At 34.6% G+C, this 18,921-nt stretch overlaps 1 protein-coding gene across 8 annotated transcripts in view; it reads left to right on the top strand.

Moving 5' to 3' along the window:
- Positions 1–18,921, top strand: part of EVI5 (ecotropic viral integration site 5) — a 207,232-nt gene that overhangs the window by 155,283 nt on the left and 33,028 nt on the right. The window contains exon 19 of one of the 8 annotated variants that reach the window (XM_082688710.1): positions 4,921–5,789. The exons of the other annotated variants lie outside the window; for them this stretch is intronic. Coding sequence (XP_082544836.1) covers positions 4,921–4,935 — 15 coding nt within the window. The 3' untranslated portion in view covers positions 4,936–5,789. Of the gene's footprint in view, positions 1–4,920; positions 5,790–18,921 lie in introns of those variants that run through there. 8 annotated transcript variants of the gene reach the window in all.

Here is an 18,921-nt window from a genome sequence, read left to right as displayed (position 1 = left end):
CTGGGATCATGACCTGAGCCAAAGGCAGCTGCTTAACCAACTGAGCCACCCAGGTGTCCCACTTTCAGATAATTTTTAATAACTCATGAAGACTGAAGTGTCTTGCCCAACTCCTCAGTTCCTTCAAAAGAGGAAAGTCTGGAATAAATCTAAAACTAAATCAAAGGTGATTTTAATTTCAGAAACTTTTCTTTTAATCTCTCTTAGCCTTTCTGTTCCCCTGGCCATTCCCTGAATTATTCTGTCCACAGCCTTACCTGAACTATTGTAGTAACTTCCTAGTCAGTTTCACTTCTCCAGCCTCAGCTCTTCCACAGAGCTATCTGAGTTAGCTTTCTAAAAAAATAAGAATTTTTACTGACTGCCTTTTACCTAGCAAATCATATCAGAATTTCTCAGCCTAAAATGCTTACCTTTTCATTGTTTCCCATACCTGCATTGCCCATCTCATCTTTCAGCATTATCTCTTCATACTCCTTCCTTACCCCTTACACACACACACACACTTTTCAAAATTTTCACATATTTTCAAAATTCTGTACCATTGTACAAGCTGATATATCTTCCTAAATTGTGTTTCTCTGTATCCCTAGTCCTCTGCTTTTAAGGTATTTCTTTTTACTGAGTTGTGCTTTGCTACCTTACTATTAATACATTTAGTAAATGTGTTTTTAGTAAATGTCTTGATGATTCAACTTTCATGCATTTATTTACTTATTACATGCAGATCCATAATAGATCTCTTGCTAAAATCTGAAACTCCTTTCTCAATTATAAGAATAGTACATTTTAGGTTATTCTTAGTCATGGAAATACTTTAGATCATTTTCAAGTTCCACTAGGGGGAGAACTCTGTCAAATATTTTGTACTTCATATCTCTTCAGATCAACTCTTCCAATTAATGTTACTCTCTTGTGAATAAAATTTTTCCCCGTAAACCAATTTCTCTCTAACTCTTCATTTAATAAATTGTTATTGTGTAATCAGTTGATATGATTAAGATCTGCTTTTTAAAGTATTTATGAAAATTATACTTTTAAATGTATTCTATTTAGATAAAGAAATACATTAGATGAACAAATATTCATTTTTATAAACACTAGCATTCAGTGGTAGACACACTTGTGAGGCTAAAGTTTATTAAATTTGATTTCAAAGATTCTTTAGTCATCCTGAAACCTTTGCTCTGATTTAAAGTTTATAATATTTCCCTGTTATTATTTGAGATATGTGTATCTGTAATATACTTAAGATTTTTATAATCTTTTCCTCCTTGTCTTTGGAGGAGCTGTTTTATATTAGTGTCTCACAGTGAATTTAACCTTCTTTAAGTGTAGCAGTTTTCAAATTTTAACCACTTTCTTAGAACTATTTGAGAAAGCTATTAGCTAGGTTTCCTCCTTCTCAAACAAAATGCCATCAAAATGATGGATTTTAGTCATCATTCTATTATAATGCTTGTTTCAAGCAGATATACACCTATAAAATTAAGAGGTTAAACTCTAAGTTTTCATTAAACATAAAGATTATATCATGTATGTCATTTTAATATCTTTTGGCCATTCAGAATTACCATTATGAATTTTAAATACTATATAATCCTTTCATTTCATTCAGATCTCTATGATTTTATTAGGTAAAACTCCTTTGGCTATATTTCTATCCAAAATAATACTACTATTCTGATCACTGTGCTCTTCTGCCACTTAATGTTTCATCAAAACAATTATTTCTTGCCATAAAATATACATTTCTTGTTACTCTTGTTGTCCACATTCTCCACCAGTGAAAGCTCAGTATGAGGAATTTCTAGCCAGTCATTCAATTGCTGTGTATCTCAGCACTTGGTATATAATGCTTGGTACATAGCCATCGCTCAACTATTTGTATTAGATGTTAAAGTAATACAATAATTCGCTCATCTGCCTTTTCTACAAGTGACTTTTACTGTATATACTTTGAGTATTCCAGTTTTTAAAGTTCAGAGATTATCACCGTTTTCACACATGCATCAATTTGCATACATTTTTTTATCATGAGGTCACTGGTGAGGATGATAGAATGATTTCAAGACTCTGTCTAAATGCATTTGTCATCTTATAGAATGAGGGACTGAACGTGGTTCTCCTTTTTGAAAGGTTGTTGAATAGAATTTAAACCTCTGAAAATTCACCTATGTTTATTGTTGGCGTCAGTGGCTTCAGTTACATCTGAGTTACTCTGAGGTGATGCGAGTTGTTACCCCTTAAGGGAGAATTTTGTTCTTTTCTTCCTGTCTGCACATATACTTTACAAGCTGATTTTCTTATTTCTCTATTTAAATAGCCTACAAAAATAAATATGATAGAAACTGATCAGAATAAAAAGCTTCAAGAAATTTAATTATAATTAACAACAAGCAGATTTTAAATCCTAATTGACTCTGTGGTCACAACTTTTTGTCTTTTTGTTTTCTCATAATAGCTAGAGGTTTAGCATTTGTTGAGAGTATAAGATTTTGAAGTCAAACTACTTACTTAGTATCTTTGACAAGTTACTTAATCTATCTTTTTATTTATTCATTCAGAACAGAGAATCTGAAAGTTTTCTGCTTTAGAGCTGTTGGTATTAAATGAGAAAGTGTTTGTAAGTCATGCAGATTTGGGGAAAGAATTGTCTGCTAAGGTACTAGTAAGGGAAAAGAGCCTAAGGCCAGGAGCATTTCTGAGTAGAGTCCCTGTGTGAAGTAAGAGAGGAAGTAGAGGAAGTCTGAGAGGTAAATAGGCAGATTATGTAGGGCCTAAGAATTTTGGCCTTTCTCTGAGTAAGATGGAAGCCATTAGAGGGTTTTGAGCATAGGGGTGATCAATTAGTAGATATTTAACCTATTAAGATAATTTAATTGAGCTTGATTCAGAAAAAAAAAATTCTTATAAGAGTAATTCATAGTATTTAGGAGGGAGGAAATGGTGGTTAAAAAGTGTTTCCTCCTCTTGGTGGAATTTTCCACCTTTATTCTGTTGATCCAAATGTTATTTTTTAGTCCAAGGCTTTATTTTTATATTCACACTGAATAAAACTTGATCTGCTTTGCGGGTGGTGGAACAAAACACAGAAAAATTAATTTTTGCTCATAGTTGAAGAAAACACGTGGGAATTGAACTCAAGCTTTCTGATGTTTAACCCAGAATTGAGTTTGTATTTTGGTTATTGTAAAGATAAGCATATTAATTTGTCATAACCATATTAAAAGCTTCTGTGGGTCAAGTGCATCTATAAAATTAATGCTGCTTTGTTATAACTAATGGAAAAGTTTTAATCTAAAACTGTATAGTTCTATTCAAATCCATCTTTTTGTTCTTTTCCTGGTACCCAGTAACATTTACCCACTTTCGTTCGTTTGCCCAGCAGATAACCTCTAGGGATGCCTCAGATGGGCAATACCCCAACCACTCTAGGCTTAAGAAACACCCACTCAAAATTCTGTTCTGACCTAAAATGAATGGGTTATGTTTAAATCAGTGTGCCCAGATCAGTATGCAGTTTTGGCAGAGATGGAGAGGAAGTGATAAAATCTTTATCACTGTACTTTAAAATACATGTTTTAATAATGTTAAATTGCAGTGACATTACTAAGTGATGAAGTTTATCATAAAGTTTTGTGATCAGTTTGTGCTTTTCAATTTCCTGAGCTAATTTGCTAATAGTTTCACAACAGCTGGTAGTTGATATGCCAACTCTTGGTTAACAAACTTCTTTTTGGAAGGTTTTTTTTTTCCCCTTTAAGTACAATGGTTTCCGTTCTGAGCAACTTGCTTGAAGTATTTTTCATTTTTCTTAAATGATTTTCTCAAAATTTTAAACACTTTTAAATTTAAAAAATTGGCTGTTCTCTAATTTTATCTAGTTTTAGCAGTAATTCTCAACAGAAGAAGTTAGGTATGTAGGATATTTTATTCAACTTGCTATGTAGTCATTAAGGATTATAAAATTCAGTTAAAATTTTACTTAAGTACTCAGATTCTTTGGTACCCAAATTTAGTATACAGTTAAATATAAAGAAATTAGGTACCTAGAAGCTTTTAAGGTACTGCTATATTTAGAAATGAAGAATATCATTCACATACCCAAGATGAGCTCATTGTAGCATCCGAAGAATTAGTGATGGAGGATTAGATTCTTAAAGACCATAATATCGGCAATCATCTTGGTGTTAATAAAAGTCAATTTGTGTACACCTAGCATACACATCTTGGTTTCTCATACCATTCTCTAATGAAGGAAACCAAGGCTCCTCAGAGAAATAGCTGATTCCAATACCGGGAGAGGAAATACAGTAAGGACAAAGATGAGCCTAAACACCTTGTAATACTAGAGAAAGGAAGGACTTAAAAACAAAACAAAACCCTACATTAATAGAAGTATCTTAAAAGGACAGAAGAACCAACAGAAAGAGTTCCTGATGGCCCAAAATAGAACAAATGAAGAAAAAATGTTTAAAATCATAGTAGATTTTAATTCACAGTATAAAATAAATACCCATGAGTCCATTGATATAAATAATGATTTATTTATCAGTCCAAAGATATAAATAAATTAACAAGTGGGAAAGAAGAGATAAATTTCTATGCAGAAGAATTCCAAATAATTGTTGTAGATATTGTATTCTTAAGGAGAGGAAGAAGTCCTTTTCTATAAGTGTGGACTGTGTACAATGACTCCCTCAAAGGGTACAGTATGGAAAGGGTAGGAAAAAGAGGGTAACTTTACAGTGGAAAAACTTGACAAACACTGCCTCACACAGATAATCAAGGTCAACATCAATAGTTATCAATCATATTGATAGTATGTACTATGGTGTGATGAAAATAGTGCTTCTGTAGTCTTTCAGTAACCCTTAAACCCCATTCTTAAAAAGATTTTATTTATTTATTTGACAGAGAGATCGCAAGTAGGCAGAGAGTCAGGCAGAGAGAGAGAGAGAGAGAAGCAGACTCCCTGCTGAGCAAAGAGCCCGATGTGGGGCTCTATCCCAGGACCCTGAGATCATGACCTGAGCCAAAGGCAGCAGCTTAATCCACTGAGCCACCCAGGTGCCGCCTTAAACCCCATTCTTAACATGAGAAATACCTGACAAATTTCGATGGTGAGGCATCCTACAAAATACTTGACCAAGACTCCTCAAAGCTCATCAAAAAGAGGTGAAGTCTGAGAACTATCTCAAACTATCAAGAGGAGCCTAAGGAGTGGAGGAACCTAAGGAGACGTGACAGCAAAATGTAATGTAATATGGTATTCTCCATAGGGTCTAGGACAGAAGAGGGACATTAGCTTAAAAACAAACAAACAAAAAACTAAGAAAATTTGAACAAACCATAGACTTTGGTTAGTAATAAGGTATCAATATTGGTTCATTAATTGTAACAAATTTACCATACTAATGGAAGATATTATTGATAGGGGAAATTGAGTGCAGGAGGTATATGGCTGTCTTCTCATTTTTTCTGTAAACCCAAAACTGTTCTTTAAGAAATCTGTTGTAAAAAATATTTTATGTAATTTCATGGTTTTTAGGGACCCCTGGAATTATATAAATTTAAGTATTTGTCACAAAATTGCTTTGCTTTTAATTAAACTATGATTTAAAGAAATATTTTCTAGCTTTTGGACCTTGTGCAAATGCTCATTTTTCATGTGGACATGTAGTTGATCCTTTAAGAAAGATCACTTTAAAATATGTGTGTATTTGTGTGTTTCTCTTCTCAAATGGAATTAAGTCAGTCTTAGCATTAATAAAATTTTGAATTTATTCTCTCTCGTCCATACTTTTACAAATTACCTTATTATTTTCTTAAAAGTATTTATATGTACTTTTTTCCCCTTTAGTTACTAAACTATAAAAAATATTCAAACCTTTTTGTCCAGGACTTTAAATTACCGGAATCTGTTTTAGAAACTTAGAATGGTGCATGATATGAGTATGATTTGTCTTTAGATGTTTCAAATGAGTCACCTTGAAGTCACAGGGAGGCTACCATTTACCACATTTACTATTATGGTTAATTTTTCTTAGGGCAAAGTACAAATCAGTAATAACTTACTAGAGCTTAGTGGTTGCTATTGGTGTTTCAGTAAGGTTATGTTGATTAATCACAGTGATTACTTATCAACTGTCAGGGATTTACTCAAATCATTGGTTTTCTTCTACTATAGTAATTTCATATGCAGTTATAATTTGCTTAATACATTTTGCTTTAATATATGCATTGAAAATATCAAATTAGGACTTAAAAATTGTCCCCCTGCTACAAGTTAATATGGTTGCTTCTGTGACCGTTGAACATAGTTTCATAATATAGCCTTGAAAAAAGATTATTTAACCTTAAAAACAGTCAAGATAATGCCTTCTTATGGTCTCTGAAATAGTTTAACTTTTACAAAGGAGAGAGAGAACTTGATATATTTTTAGCATAGTCTCTCTTTGTGTTACATTTTTCATCTGTGAGTGTAATTTAAAATATTTTTTAAATGCAGGCTTTAAACTTGCATTTGAGACTAAGCAACCTGCATTGTGTCATGACCCTTCTAATACCACAAACTTTCTGTAATACTACTCCCAGTGAAAAACCCACATCCTATGTATAACCTTAGATTTATTTTGAAATCTCTATGAAGAGAGCATAGAGAGATTACTAATTGTTTCTGTTATTTCCTTTAAGGGTGTGATGTCTATTTGTAAACTGTTTTAAGTTTTAATATGTGAGGCTTAAAATGTTAAACTATAGTAAGTATTGATTTCCTAAAATTATAAAAATGTAGTAACTATACATTTCAATTGAGAATTGGGTTATATATTAAACATCTGCAGAACATTCAAAAAAAGAAAAAACAACATTAGTTCCAGTAGCCAATACTTCTGATATCACTGGCTAGAAGAATACTAATAAGGAAATGCAAATTTAATGATAAGCCACTTTTTTTTTTCTGTTTTATTGCTGTTCTTGTTTTTACTATTTCCTTCCATTTTAGACTTATTTTGTGTTTTTTATATAACTTCTTAAGATGGATGCCTAAATCCAACATCATTTTTATTATTTAAAAATATTGGTAATTACTCATCAATAGGAGAATTGTTAAGCCATAATAAATCCATTACAAAAGAATAAAGATCTGCAAGACATAGTAAATGAGAACAACAAATTATAGACAGAATGTAGATCATAATTCCATGTGTGTTTTTAAAAGTATATGTCCATGTATTACTTGTTTTACACATACTTAAATACGTCAGGGTGTCTGGTGTGATTCCTATCAAAGCTGTTAACAGTGTTCCCTCTGAGGAGAGTAGAGAGCTTGGTGCAAAAGAGTAAGGGACCGGAATTCACTTTTTACACCATATAGACTTATTACTATGTTAATTTTTTAAGTGAATATACATTTAAATAACTTTTAAGGTAATCATTGCTAGAAAGAAGATAAGAATTAGAACTTCCAAATAATCATAGAAAAATAGCAACAAAGACAACTTGATCTACCTAGCAGAAGTGCCACACTCATTCTGTGGCCTTGACATCCCTGAGTATTCTGGCTCCTGCCTACTTTTCTGACTACAGTATCATCATACTCTGCTTCACATGTTATGTTCTAGCAACCTTGTCCTTCTTTTCATTTCCTGAACCAAGCTTATTCATTCCTAATTTAAGGCTTTTGTTCCTGCTCTACCCTACATTTGGAACATTATGCTCCCTGAGCTTCCCCTGGTGGTTCCCTCTCATTGTTTTTATCTCAATGTAAAAGTCACCCACTCAGAGTTTTCCTGACCATCTTTGTAAAATTGGCCCCTCACACCGTTACTCTCTATTTCATCATCATGTTCTATATTATTTATGACTCTTCTCAGGGTCTTTAATTTTCTTCACCTTAAGAATTAAATCACTCCCGCATATAATATATTAGAACCTTGTTTATCTTATCTACTGCAGTTTGCCTTTTGGATGGCATATAACAGGAGCTCAAAAAATAATTGCAGGATGAATTCAATAAAATTAAGAAATCAAAAGATAAAATGATTTAAAAAAAACAGATAAGATTTACTGCTAAGGAAACAAATTGAAATCCAATATATCATTACAGAAACAGTAAAAGAATAGTCTGTTCAATATATAATGCTGAAAAGCTTGAGATAATCATAGTGAATGCAGAGATTAAGAATGTAAAACAAGTATAGCTAGCAGGCATGGATGAAAGGTAGATAATCTAACACATAAAGATAACTGGTGTCCCACAACAAGTGGAAAGAAGATATATTAAAAAATATGAACAATTCCACATTTGAGTAAGATTGTGGTACTTGTCTTCCCTTAACAGACTTATTTCACTTAGCCTTCTACTCTTTGGGTACATTGGCAGGATCTCATTCTCTTTTTTTATGACTGAGTAATATTCCATTGGGTATATGTACCACATGATTTCTCACATATGTGGAATTTAAGATCAACACAGGGAGACCTGGCTGGCTCAGTCAGAAGAGTGTGCAACTCTTGATCTTGGGGTCATAAATTCAAGCCTCATGTTGGATGTAAGGATTATGTAATAAATAAATAAACCAAAGAAAGAAAAAAGAAACAAACCCAGACTTAAATACAGAGAGCAAACTGGTGATTACCTGTGGGGAGAAGGGTACGGGAATGGATGAAATAAAGAGGATTAAGAGTATACTTACCTTCATGAGCACTGTGTAATGTATAGACTTGAATCACTGTATTAAACACCTGAAAATAATATAATACTGGATGCTAATTATACTTCAATTAAAAAAATATATAGACAAGAAGTCATCCCTGAGATTCAGAGAGATTCAAATACACAAATCAAAAGAATACCCTGCGTTCTAGGAAAATTTGACAGAATACTCCATAAACACTTAAAGCAGGTTATGCACAAAGTTGTAAGGAACGTTAAGACTTGTCCACATCTCTCATAGCATATTCAATGCCAGAAACCAATGGAGCAGTGGCTCTGCTGCATTGATAGGCACTAGCCACATAATGGTGATTTAAATGTAAATTGATTTAAGTTATACAAAATTAAAACCAGTCTCTCAGTTATATAAGCTCAGTAACCTCATGTTTGGACATTTATTTGGAAAGTTAGAATTGCAATTCAAGGGACACAGATTTAGATAGAAACCTGACTCCTGTTCCTTGTATTTTCTATCAATTTTAGCTAAAATTTAAGATTTAATTTTCATCTTTATATTTTTTCTTTTATGTGAATTAAAGTAAACCTGTATAATTTTACAAAAACAATTATTTCTCTTTTTTAAAAAAAGCTGGGTGTACATACTCTAATGTTAACATTGATCATTGAAATTGTTTTTCTTTACTTTTTTCCCCTCAGGCCTTTAAATTCCTCTGTATAACAGGTGAACTCCAAATCATAAGCTAAAGGTGATGAATGTTTGATGGAGGAGCATATGCAGAGGGAAAAAATGACTCAATAACTGTACTATTCACAGCCAAGCCAAACCATCTCATTGAAATTGTTGAGAGGAAATTAATTTTGTAGTATTAGTTAATAATCTCAAATGTATAAAATATTATTGATACTGTCTTTATATGGGCTGTCTTTGATTTTCTACCTTGTTCTCCCTTGACTTAATATGGGAAGGAGTTACCGAATTGATAAATAATTATAATTTTCTTTTTCATATTGGCCTTCTCCTCTACATGATAAAAATGACTGGCTCCCTGTCAAATTTTAGTATTATAATAATATAATAAGTTGATAAAACTTCTTGTTTGCAAAATCAACTCCTTATGTTTCTTTTAAACAAATGAGAAAAGAAATGTGCAGTCAAGAATATTCTATCCAGCAAAGCTGCCATTCAGAATAGAGAGTGAGAGAAAGACTTTCCCAGACAAAAACTATAGGAGTTTATGACCACTAAACCAGCCCTACAATAAATATTAAAGGAGACTCTTTGGGAAAAAAGGAGCAAATGCAATAAAGACTAGAAAGGAACAGAGAACATCACCAGAAACACCAGCTTTACAATGGCACTAAATTCATATCTAACAATAATCACTGCAAATACAATGAAATATTACTCACCTATCAAAAAAAATCTTGCCATTTGCAACAACATGGATGAAGCTAAAGTGTATTATGCTAAGTGAAATAAGTCAGAGAAAGACAAATAACCATATGATTTCACTCATGTTGAATTTAAGAAACAAAATGGATAAACCTATAGGAAGGAAAGAGAGGGAAGCAAGCCATGACACTCTTAATGATAGAGAACAAACAGGGTTGATGGAGGAACGTATGTGGGGATGCATTAAAATGGGTGGTAGGTAATATTTGTTAATTTAAATTTAAAAAAAAAATAAATGGGTGATGGGCATTTAAGAAGGGCACTCATTATGATGAGCACTGGGCGTTATGTGTAAGTGATGAATCACTTCATAAATTATACTCCTGAAGCGAGTATAGCACTATATGTTAACTAACTGGAATTTAAATAAACATTTGGGGGAAAAAATGAGAGAAGAGCATGTGGTATCAGTGAGATGAATATATAGGAAGCTGTCTAGTCATTCAATGCTAAGGAACACATGACAAACTTTGACAGCTAAGGATTGTACTCCCCAACTTTGGCTGAGTGTCATTCTTTATGGAGGGTCTAGGAAAAGATCTATGAATCAAACATAAAATTATCAACACCATTTTTAGAAAAACAATTCTAATACATAATCCTGCCATGGTTTGTCTCACAAATACAGACGTAGGAGCAAAACCTGATTTCCACCAGCTTTTTCCATGTGATCCTTGATATGTTAGCCAGTGAGTCTGTTTAGTCCTCTAGTGCTGTTGGATCTAGGCCATACTTAGGTCACAGGTACAGGGGCCATGCCAAAAAAGAGGACAGCTTATTAATTTATCAGGCTGGAGAAAATGCTGCTAAGAGAAAGAAGTGGTGATAAGAATCCAGAGTATGAAAATAATAGTCTAGAGCAAATGGTCTTTAAGCTAACAAAAGAGGATCTCGAGAAATAAGAGTGCTAGGTAGTAGAATGGCAAGAAGATGAAATGACGTATACCTAGATTTAGAAAGGCTTTTTGAAACTAGTTCTTCAAAAGTCTCAGTATCCCAAGACAGCACTCCAAAGGACTTGGCAGGTCTTAACCCAGCCTAGCCTGACAGTGTTTACCATTAGTAAACAGGGTAGCATCATCTATCCTTTTCCTCATAGGCAAAGGAGCAAGACAAAAGCTGCTGTATGGTGCACACCTCTTTGGTGTTTAACTTTGTGGTATTAAAAACAAAAACAAGGGGTGCCTGGGTGGCTCTGTGGGTTGGGGCCTCTGCATTCGGCTCAGGTCATGATCTCGGCACCTGGGAATCTGGCCCCACATCGGGCTCTTTGCTCAGCGGGGAGTCTGCTTCCTCCTCTCTCTCTGCCTGCCTCTCTGCCTACTTGGGATCCCTCTGTCCCTGTCAAATAAATAAAATAAAATCTTTAACAAAACTAAAACAAAAAACACTAAGCCAAGAAACAAAAGCAGAGATGAATCTCTCACTGAGAGGATAAACCCTCATGACATGGAATATAAGGATATTAAAATAAGACGTTCCAGCCATCCAGCAGATTGCATGACATTTTTTTCAGCTACCATTTTCTCCAGCTGTGAGCACTGTCTCACCGAATGAGGTAAAGCTTAATAAGTGGCTGTTGGATGCTTTCCATGATAAGTCCTCTCTCTCAGTGATTTCTCTGTGACTATCCCTGTGCTCTTCCCAGAATTCAAAGTCATCTGTCTACAACATAGAATATTTTCACAAAGACAGCAAGGCAGAAGGGCTTTTGTGTGTTTAAAGTGATGTGAGGTATGGAGAGAGTTCTTTGGCTCTCAGAAGAATTGAAGAGTTAAACTTACTGGTTTGCTTCTTAATAAGAGGCAAAAAATATAACTACTAATATTTATTATGTTTCTCATTTATCAAGTATCTAATATAATAAAATGTAATTATATAATATGCTATTAATAATAATATAATAATAAATAATATAATAAGTAAATGTTTACTGGAATAATAAAATGCTATCTTCTAGTGCTGTTCCTACATATTTTTTTTATTTATTTTCAGCATAACAGTATTCATTATTTTTGCACCACACCCAGTGCTCCATGCAATCCGTGCCCTCTATAATACCCACCACCTGGTTCCCCCAACTTCCCAACCCCCCGCCATTTCAAACCCCTCAGAGTCCATGGTCTCTCATGGTTCACCTCCCCTTCCAATTTCCCCCAATTCCCTTCTCTTCTCTAACTCCCCATGTCCTCCATGCTATTTGTTATGCTCCACAAATAAGTGAAACCATATGATAATTGACTCTCTCTGCTTGACTTATTTCACTCAGCATAATCTCTTCCAGTCCCGTCCATGTTGCTGCAAAAGTTGGGTATTCATCCTTTCTGATGGAGGCATAATACTTCATAATGTATATGGACCACATCTTCCTTATCCATTCGTCTGTTGAAGGGCATCTTGGTTCTTTCCACAGTTTGGCGACCGTGGCCATTGCTGCTATAAACATTGGGGTACAGATGGCCCTTCTTTTCACTACATCTGTATCTTTAGGATAAAAGAGTGCAAGGAGTGCAATTGCAGGGTCATAGGGAAGTTTTATTTTTAATTTCTTGAGGAATCTCCATACTGTTCTCCAAAGAGGCTGTACCAACTTGTATTCCCACCAACAGTGTAAGAGGGTTCCCCTTTCTCCACATCCCCTCCAACACATGTTGTTTCCTGTCTTGCTAATTTTGGCCATTCTAACTGGTATAAGGTGATATCTCAATGTGGTTTTAATTTGAATCTCCCTGATGGCTAGTTATGATGCGCATTTTTTCATGTGTCTGATAGCCATTTGTATGTCTTCATTGGAGAAGTGTCTCTTCATATCTTCTGCCCATTTTTTGATATGATTATCTGTTTTGTGTGTGTTGAGTTTGAGGAGTTCTTTATAGATCCTGGTTATCAACCTTTTGTCTGTACTGTCATTTGCAAATATCTCCTCCCATTCCGTGGGTTGCCTCTTTGTTTCCTTGACTGTTTCATTTGCTGTGATGAAGCTTTTGATTTTGATGAAGTCCCAAAAGTTTATTTTTGCTTTTGTTTCCTTTGCCTTTGGAGACATATCTTGAAAGAAGTTGCTGTGGCTGATATCGAAGAGATTACTGCCTATGTTCTCCTCTAGGGTTCTGATGGATTCCTGTCTCACTTTGAGGTCTTTTATCCATTTTGAGTTTATCTTTGTGTACGGTGTAAGAGAATGGTCAAGTATCATTCTTCTACATATAGCTTCCCAGTTTTCCCAGCACCATTTATTGAAGAGACTGTCTTTTTTCCACCATATATTTTTTCCTGTTTTGTTGAAGATTATTTGACCATAGAGTTGAGGGTCCATATCTGGGCTCTCTACTCTGTTCCACTGGTCTGTGTGTCTGTTTTTATGCCAGTACCATGCTGTCTTGGTGATCACAGCTTTGTAGTAAAGCTTGAAATCAGGTATCGTGATGCCCCCAGTTTTATTTTTGTTTTTCAACATTTCCTTAGTGATTTGGGGTCTCTTCTGATTCCATACAAATTTTTGGATTATTTGCTGCAGCTCTTTGAAGAATACCGGTGGAATTTTGATCAGAATGACATTAAAAGTATAGATTGATCTAGGCAGTATAGACATTTTAACAATGTTTATTCTTCCCATCCAAGAGCATGGAATGGTCTTCCATCTTTTTGTGTCTTCTTCAATTTCTTTCATGAGTGTTCTGTAGTTCCTCAAGTACAGATCCTTTACCTCTTTGGTTAGGTTTATTCCCAGGTATCTTATGGTTCTTGGTGCTATAGTAAATGGAATCGATTCTCTGTTCCTACATATTTTCTTAGTCTTTGACTTCAGATACCTAAGTTTCTGTGCTTCTATCTTCTACGCTTCCTCCCTTAACCAACCATTAAATATACACTATATTAGGTTTATCCTGCTGCCTATTTGGTTTGAAAAGAAGGAATAAAAACAGAACTGTACTTGGAGTTTGGTTGGAATGGGAGATTTTTGTATTTTACCTTGCATAATATAGTCTCTAGACTTGGACTGTTAAAAATATTAACAGAGTCATGACACCAAAAAAATGCAGATTGACTATTACAGATTAAAAGAGGGCAAAGAGATATAATAACCAAATGTAACCATAAACCTGAATTTGATTCTGGACAGTAGTAATCCATTTGGGGCCCTTTTAAGGGAATTTGAATGGGAGCTACATATTCAATGACACTGTGGAATTAAACTATTTAAGCATGATAATGGCATTTAGTTACATGGAACAGTTCCTTGTTCTCAGGAAATGCATGCTGAAATATATAGTACTGAAATGTCATGTCTGCAGTCTACATTCAGATGGTTCAGAAGATATCTGTATATCCAAAGAGAAGGAACGAAAGCAAATGTGGCAAAATAGTGATGAGTGAATATAGCTGAAATCATACTATTTCAGCTCCTCTGTAGATTTGAAAATTCTTAAAACTGAAAAGCTAAAGGAAACTTTAGCAGGATATAAATGATAGACTAGGTGCTTTATGTTTTGTATTTTCAACTGCCTCAAATATGCATCTAGCACATTAACTGGGTATTAACTGGTTTAATTCTCTAAGAAAACCCAAAGACTTCTAAGCAAATTATTCAGTCACACGGAGTATTAAAAAGCCTATGGCTTGAACACAGCTTTTAAAATCTGCTATCTTCCTGTCTCTAAGGAAGTGTCCTTCCTGTGGCAAGATAGGGTAAATTATACCCAGCATTAAAAGCATAGATAAAGAAACAGACATGAATGGACTCTTAGACATGCCTATTACAATGTCACTTTAAAAATTGAGGCTTAATTTTTGAGTTTAAACAAACCTGAGCTTCTGCCTCCTCTTCTCTCACTTCCACAGTATTTTTCAATATTATATGCTACTAAACCCCACGTTTTTCCCCAGTTGTTGTTTAAAGCAAGTTAACATCATATTAGTCTCAGTTTTGCTACAATATGACACATGAAAAGCAAGCTTCTTAGAGCTATAGAGAAAACGTTTCACATTTTTACTTAATTCTTCTAGCTTGATCCACCAACACATTTGATTATTCAACTTCTTAAAGAGTATGTTGGAGTGCAGCAGATGTAGGCGATGATCACTCTGATTAAAGTGTCCACTTTCTACTGTGTCTATGCACACATTGCACAGATAAATACTCATTTCTTTTTTGCTGACTATAGCATGTACTGATTTTCCAACCAACTGTAACAGAATATGGGACACATCTTGGGCGTGTTCCATCTCTACCGCATCCTTTCCTGGATTACAGCTCCCCGTGGTTGCAGGAATAAAACAGATGAATGTGTATACCTAAGGTTATTAAAAACAGTGCAGGTAGTCAAATACCAGAATCACTGCTCTTTTTTGCTAAGTATTTTGCTAAATATTCCTCTACAGGCATTTATGGTTATATTAAAGAACATAACATGGAGGACATGGGGAGATGGAGAAGAGAAGGGAGTTGGGGGAAATTGGAGGAGGAGACGAACCATGAGAGACTGTGGACTCTGAGAAGCAAGCTGAGGATTTTGAAGAGGCGGGGGGTGGGAGGTTGGGTGAGGCTGGTGGTGGGTATTATAGAGGGCACGTATTGCATGGAGCACTGGGTGTGGTGCATAAACAGTGAGTTCTGGAGCACTAAAAAGAAATTAAGTTTTTTGACTGTATCAACCCATTACCTAATAAAAACTATAGAAAATTGGATCCCTTATTTATTGGCATTGTCCTCATAGATGCTGATACTTTTATGTTTTTCAGTAATTATTCTGCTGGTCCTCAAATCTTTGGTTTTTCTTTATTCTTTTGAACAGTTATCTTACTATTCAGTCATAGAGGTCATATATATGGGTTTTTTTTTTTCCTGATCGTAAACATTATTTAGTTCCTCATCATATTTTACTAAGCTTTAAAATAGTAATATCATCTGTTTGAGAGCTAGGTTAACCAAGAAAGGGATTAGAGTTCAAAATGAACCACCCTCTGTAGACAGGAAACTGACCGGCTGAAACTAACAGAAATAATATGAAGTAAAACTGGTAGCAGAATTGAAAAGAAATTAATTTAAGAAACCTTACCAGTTTTCCTTTTTTATGTGTAAAAGTATACTAAGTAAATTCTATAATGAGTATAGACTTGTAAAATATTATTTGGGATTCTTAAAAGATAAAAGTACCTTATAACTGGCGTATAAATACATTTTGAGTATCTGTTTAAGAAATAGTTCATTTTCAAAGGTGGTACAAACTAGTGTCTTTCAAGTATAGGTCTACACACTGGCTGTATCAGGACCACCACTCGTGTAGCTTTCAAAGTGTGCAGATTTTTCAAACTCCATTTATAGATATTTAGAATTCATTAGGCCAGAAATAGATCGTCTTAATCAGTGTGTTTACAAAACTCCCAACCATAGTCATCTTTGGGAACTACAGTTTTAAGCATTTCCAAGGTTATGTTGTTTATATTATTGTATTCATTTACTTAGTCATATTTTTAAAAATATCCATTGGGGTGTTTTTTTGTTTGTTCTGTTTTTAAAGATTTTTTATTTATTTATTTGAGAGAGAGAGATCACAAGCAGGTAGAGAGGCAGGCAGAGAGAGAGGAGGAAGCAGGCTCCCTGCTGAGCAGAGAGCCCGATGCAGGCCTCCATCCCAGGACCCTGAGATCAAACCTGAGCCGAAGGCAGCAGCTTAACCCACTGAGCGACCCAGGCACCCCATTGGGATGTTTTTTATTGCAGATAATAGAAAACTACATTCTGCATTTATTTATGGCTTAAATAATAAAGGGGATTTATTGGCTCAGGTACCTGAAGAGTCCAGAAATAGGATATATTTCAGGAAAAGTTTGATTTGGGTTCCAACGTGTTGCATTAGGCATGAGTCTGAAGGTTCTTCTCTGCTTGTCATTTTTTAAAAAGATTTATTCATTTATTTTAAAAAGTCAAAAATCTAAAATAAATAAAAATTATTCATTTTGGAGAACGATCACTTGTGAGTAGTAGGGGAAGGGGCAGAGTTGGCGGGGAGAGAAAATCCTGAGGCAGGCTCTTCGCTGAGCACAAAGCTGGATGAGATCCTGAGATCATGACCTGAGTCAAAAATCAAGAGTCAGGGGCGCCTGGGTGGCTCAGTGGGTTAAGCCGCTGCCTTCGGCTCAGGTCATGATCTCAGGGTCTTGGGATCGAGTCCCGCATCGGGCTCTCTGCTCAGCAGGGAGCCTGCTTCCTTCTCTCTCTCTGCCTGCCTCTCAGTGTACTTGTAATTTCTCTCTGTCAAATAAATAAATAAAATCTTAAAAAAAAAAAAAATCAAGAGTCAGCCACTCAACTGACTGAGCTACCCCAGGCACCCTTCTGCTTCTCATTTTTTATCCTTAGGAGGTTTTTCTCATTGTGTTAAAATGGCTAACAAGCGAGCCTTGTACCTACTTATAATATCCAGAATAAGAAGTTATAACCCATAATTTCCAGTAAAAGTTTCGAGAGTCACACTATTTGAGCAAAACCTGAACCAGCCACCACAGCGCAAATATGTGATTGTGCTCTTTGGCTTAAACCCCACCAATCAGGGCCTTACTGTGGGCTTAAGGATGGGGATAATTCCTATTGTATGACCACTATGTAATGAAGGAGAGAAAATAGATCTCGATGTAACAACCATAAAATCTACTCTAAAGTATTATAGAGATGAACTGTAACTCAGCCTGGTCTAAAATTATATTGTTTTAATGAAGTACTAATTTATGATTTAATATTTTTCAGTTTCTTACATTTCTAGTAAAATATGAAGAAAGTACTAATCTTAGAGCAAAAGGTAGATTTTTAGACGACGCATCAGTAAATAACCTGTGGGAGATAAATACCTCTTACATATGAAAATGAACTATAGTATGGATTAAATGCTTGCTTTCTAGTGGTGGGAGGGGCAGGCATGTATTGTTTTCTTATTGATGACCTCTTCCAGTATTTTACTATGAAAGTCTTCAAGCATACAAAAGCTGAGTTGTACAGTGAACATCTACCACCTCCATTCTGGAATTAATATTTTTATATATTTCTTTTATTGTAGCTTTATTAAATACTTACCCATCTACCACTGAAGGTGTCTTATTTTTTGGTGCATTTCAGAGTAAGTTAAAGTAAAGTAGTTATACTCTGTCCCTAATCACTTAAACATGCACATCTTTAGGTTTTTGATGACCTTTTGACTAAGAGAACGCATACATGGAACTCTATAGCGTAAGGCTTTAATATGAATTAGATTATTATAAACATCATGAAGGTAATTGCTAAAATACTGAAAGATCCAAGAGTGGAAGTGAATTTAAGCTTTTTATGAGTATTACTTTATGTTCTCCTAATACAGAGTTTTCTTTTATCGCAAGACAAAAAGGTATATATTTAAGGTCTGTTCACTGAAATTACAGAATTACCAAACTTGTTGATGTGTTGGAGTTCTTTAAGTTTGTCACTTACCTAATTAGTTTTGCTTAGGAAACCACTTAACTGGCAATCTGTTGTTGTTATCAGCTAGACCAAAAGAAAACATCCAAGAAAATCCAGGTTACTTGGTAAATTTATTAGGATAGCTGACATTTTCCCACCTGCTTATCAGAAAGAACCATGTGGACTTGCTTGAAAATAGAAAGCTATAAAAATGTTTGCAGAAAAGAATCTTAAACATTAGGTAATCAAATAAACTGTCTCAAAAGTGAAATTCAGTTGCCCACTTTTTAGAATATAGTTAACTGGGTATGTTTTTGGCATTGTAAATGTGTTTAGTTATCTTTATTAAGGACC

The sequence above is a fragment of the Mustela nivalis genome (genome assembly GCF_964662115.1).
Source record: "Mustela nivalis genome assembly, chromosome: 10".
Taxonomy (NCBI): domain Eukaryota; kingdom Metazoa; phylum Chordata; class Mammalia; order Carnivora; family Mustelidae; genus Mustela; species Mustela nivalis.
Note: the sequence above shows the minus strand (reverse complement) of the source record. Positions and strands in the feature narration are given on the sequence as shown.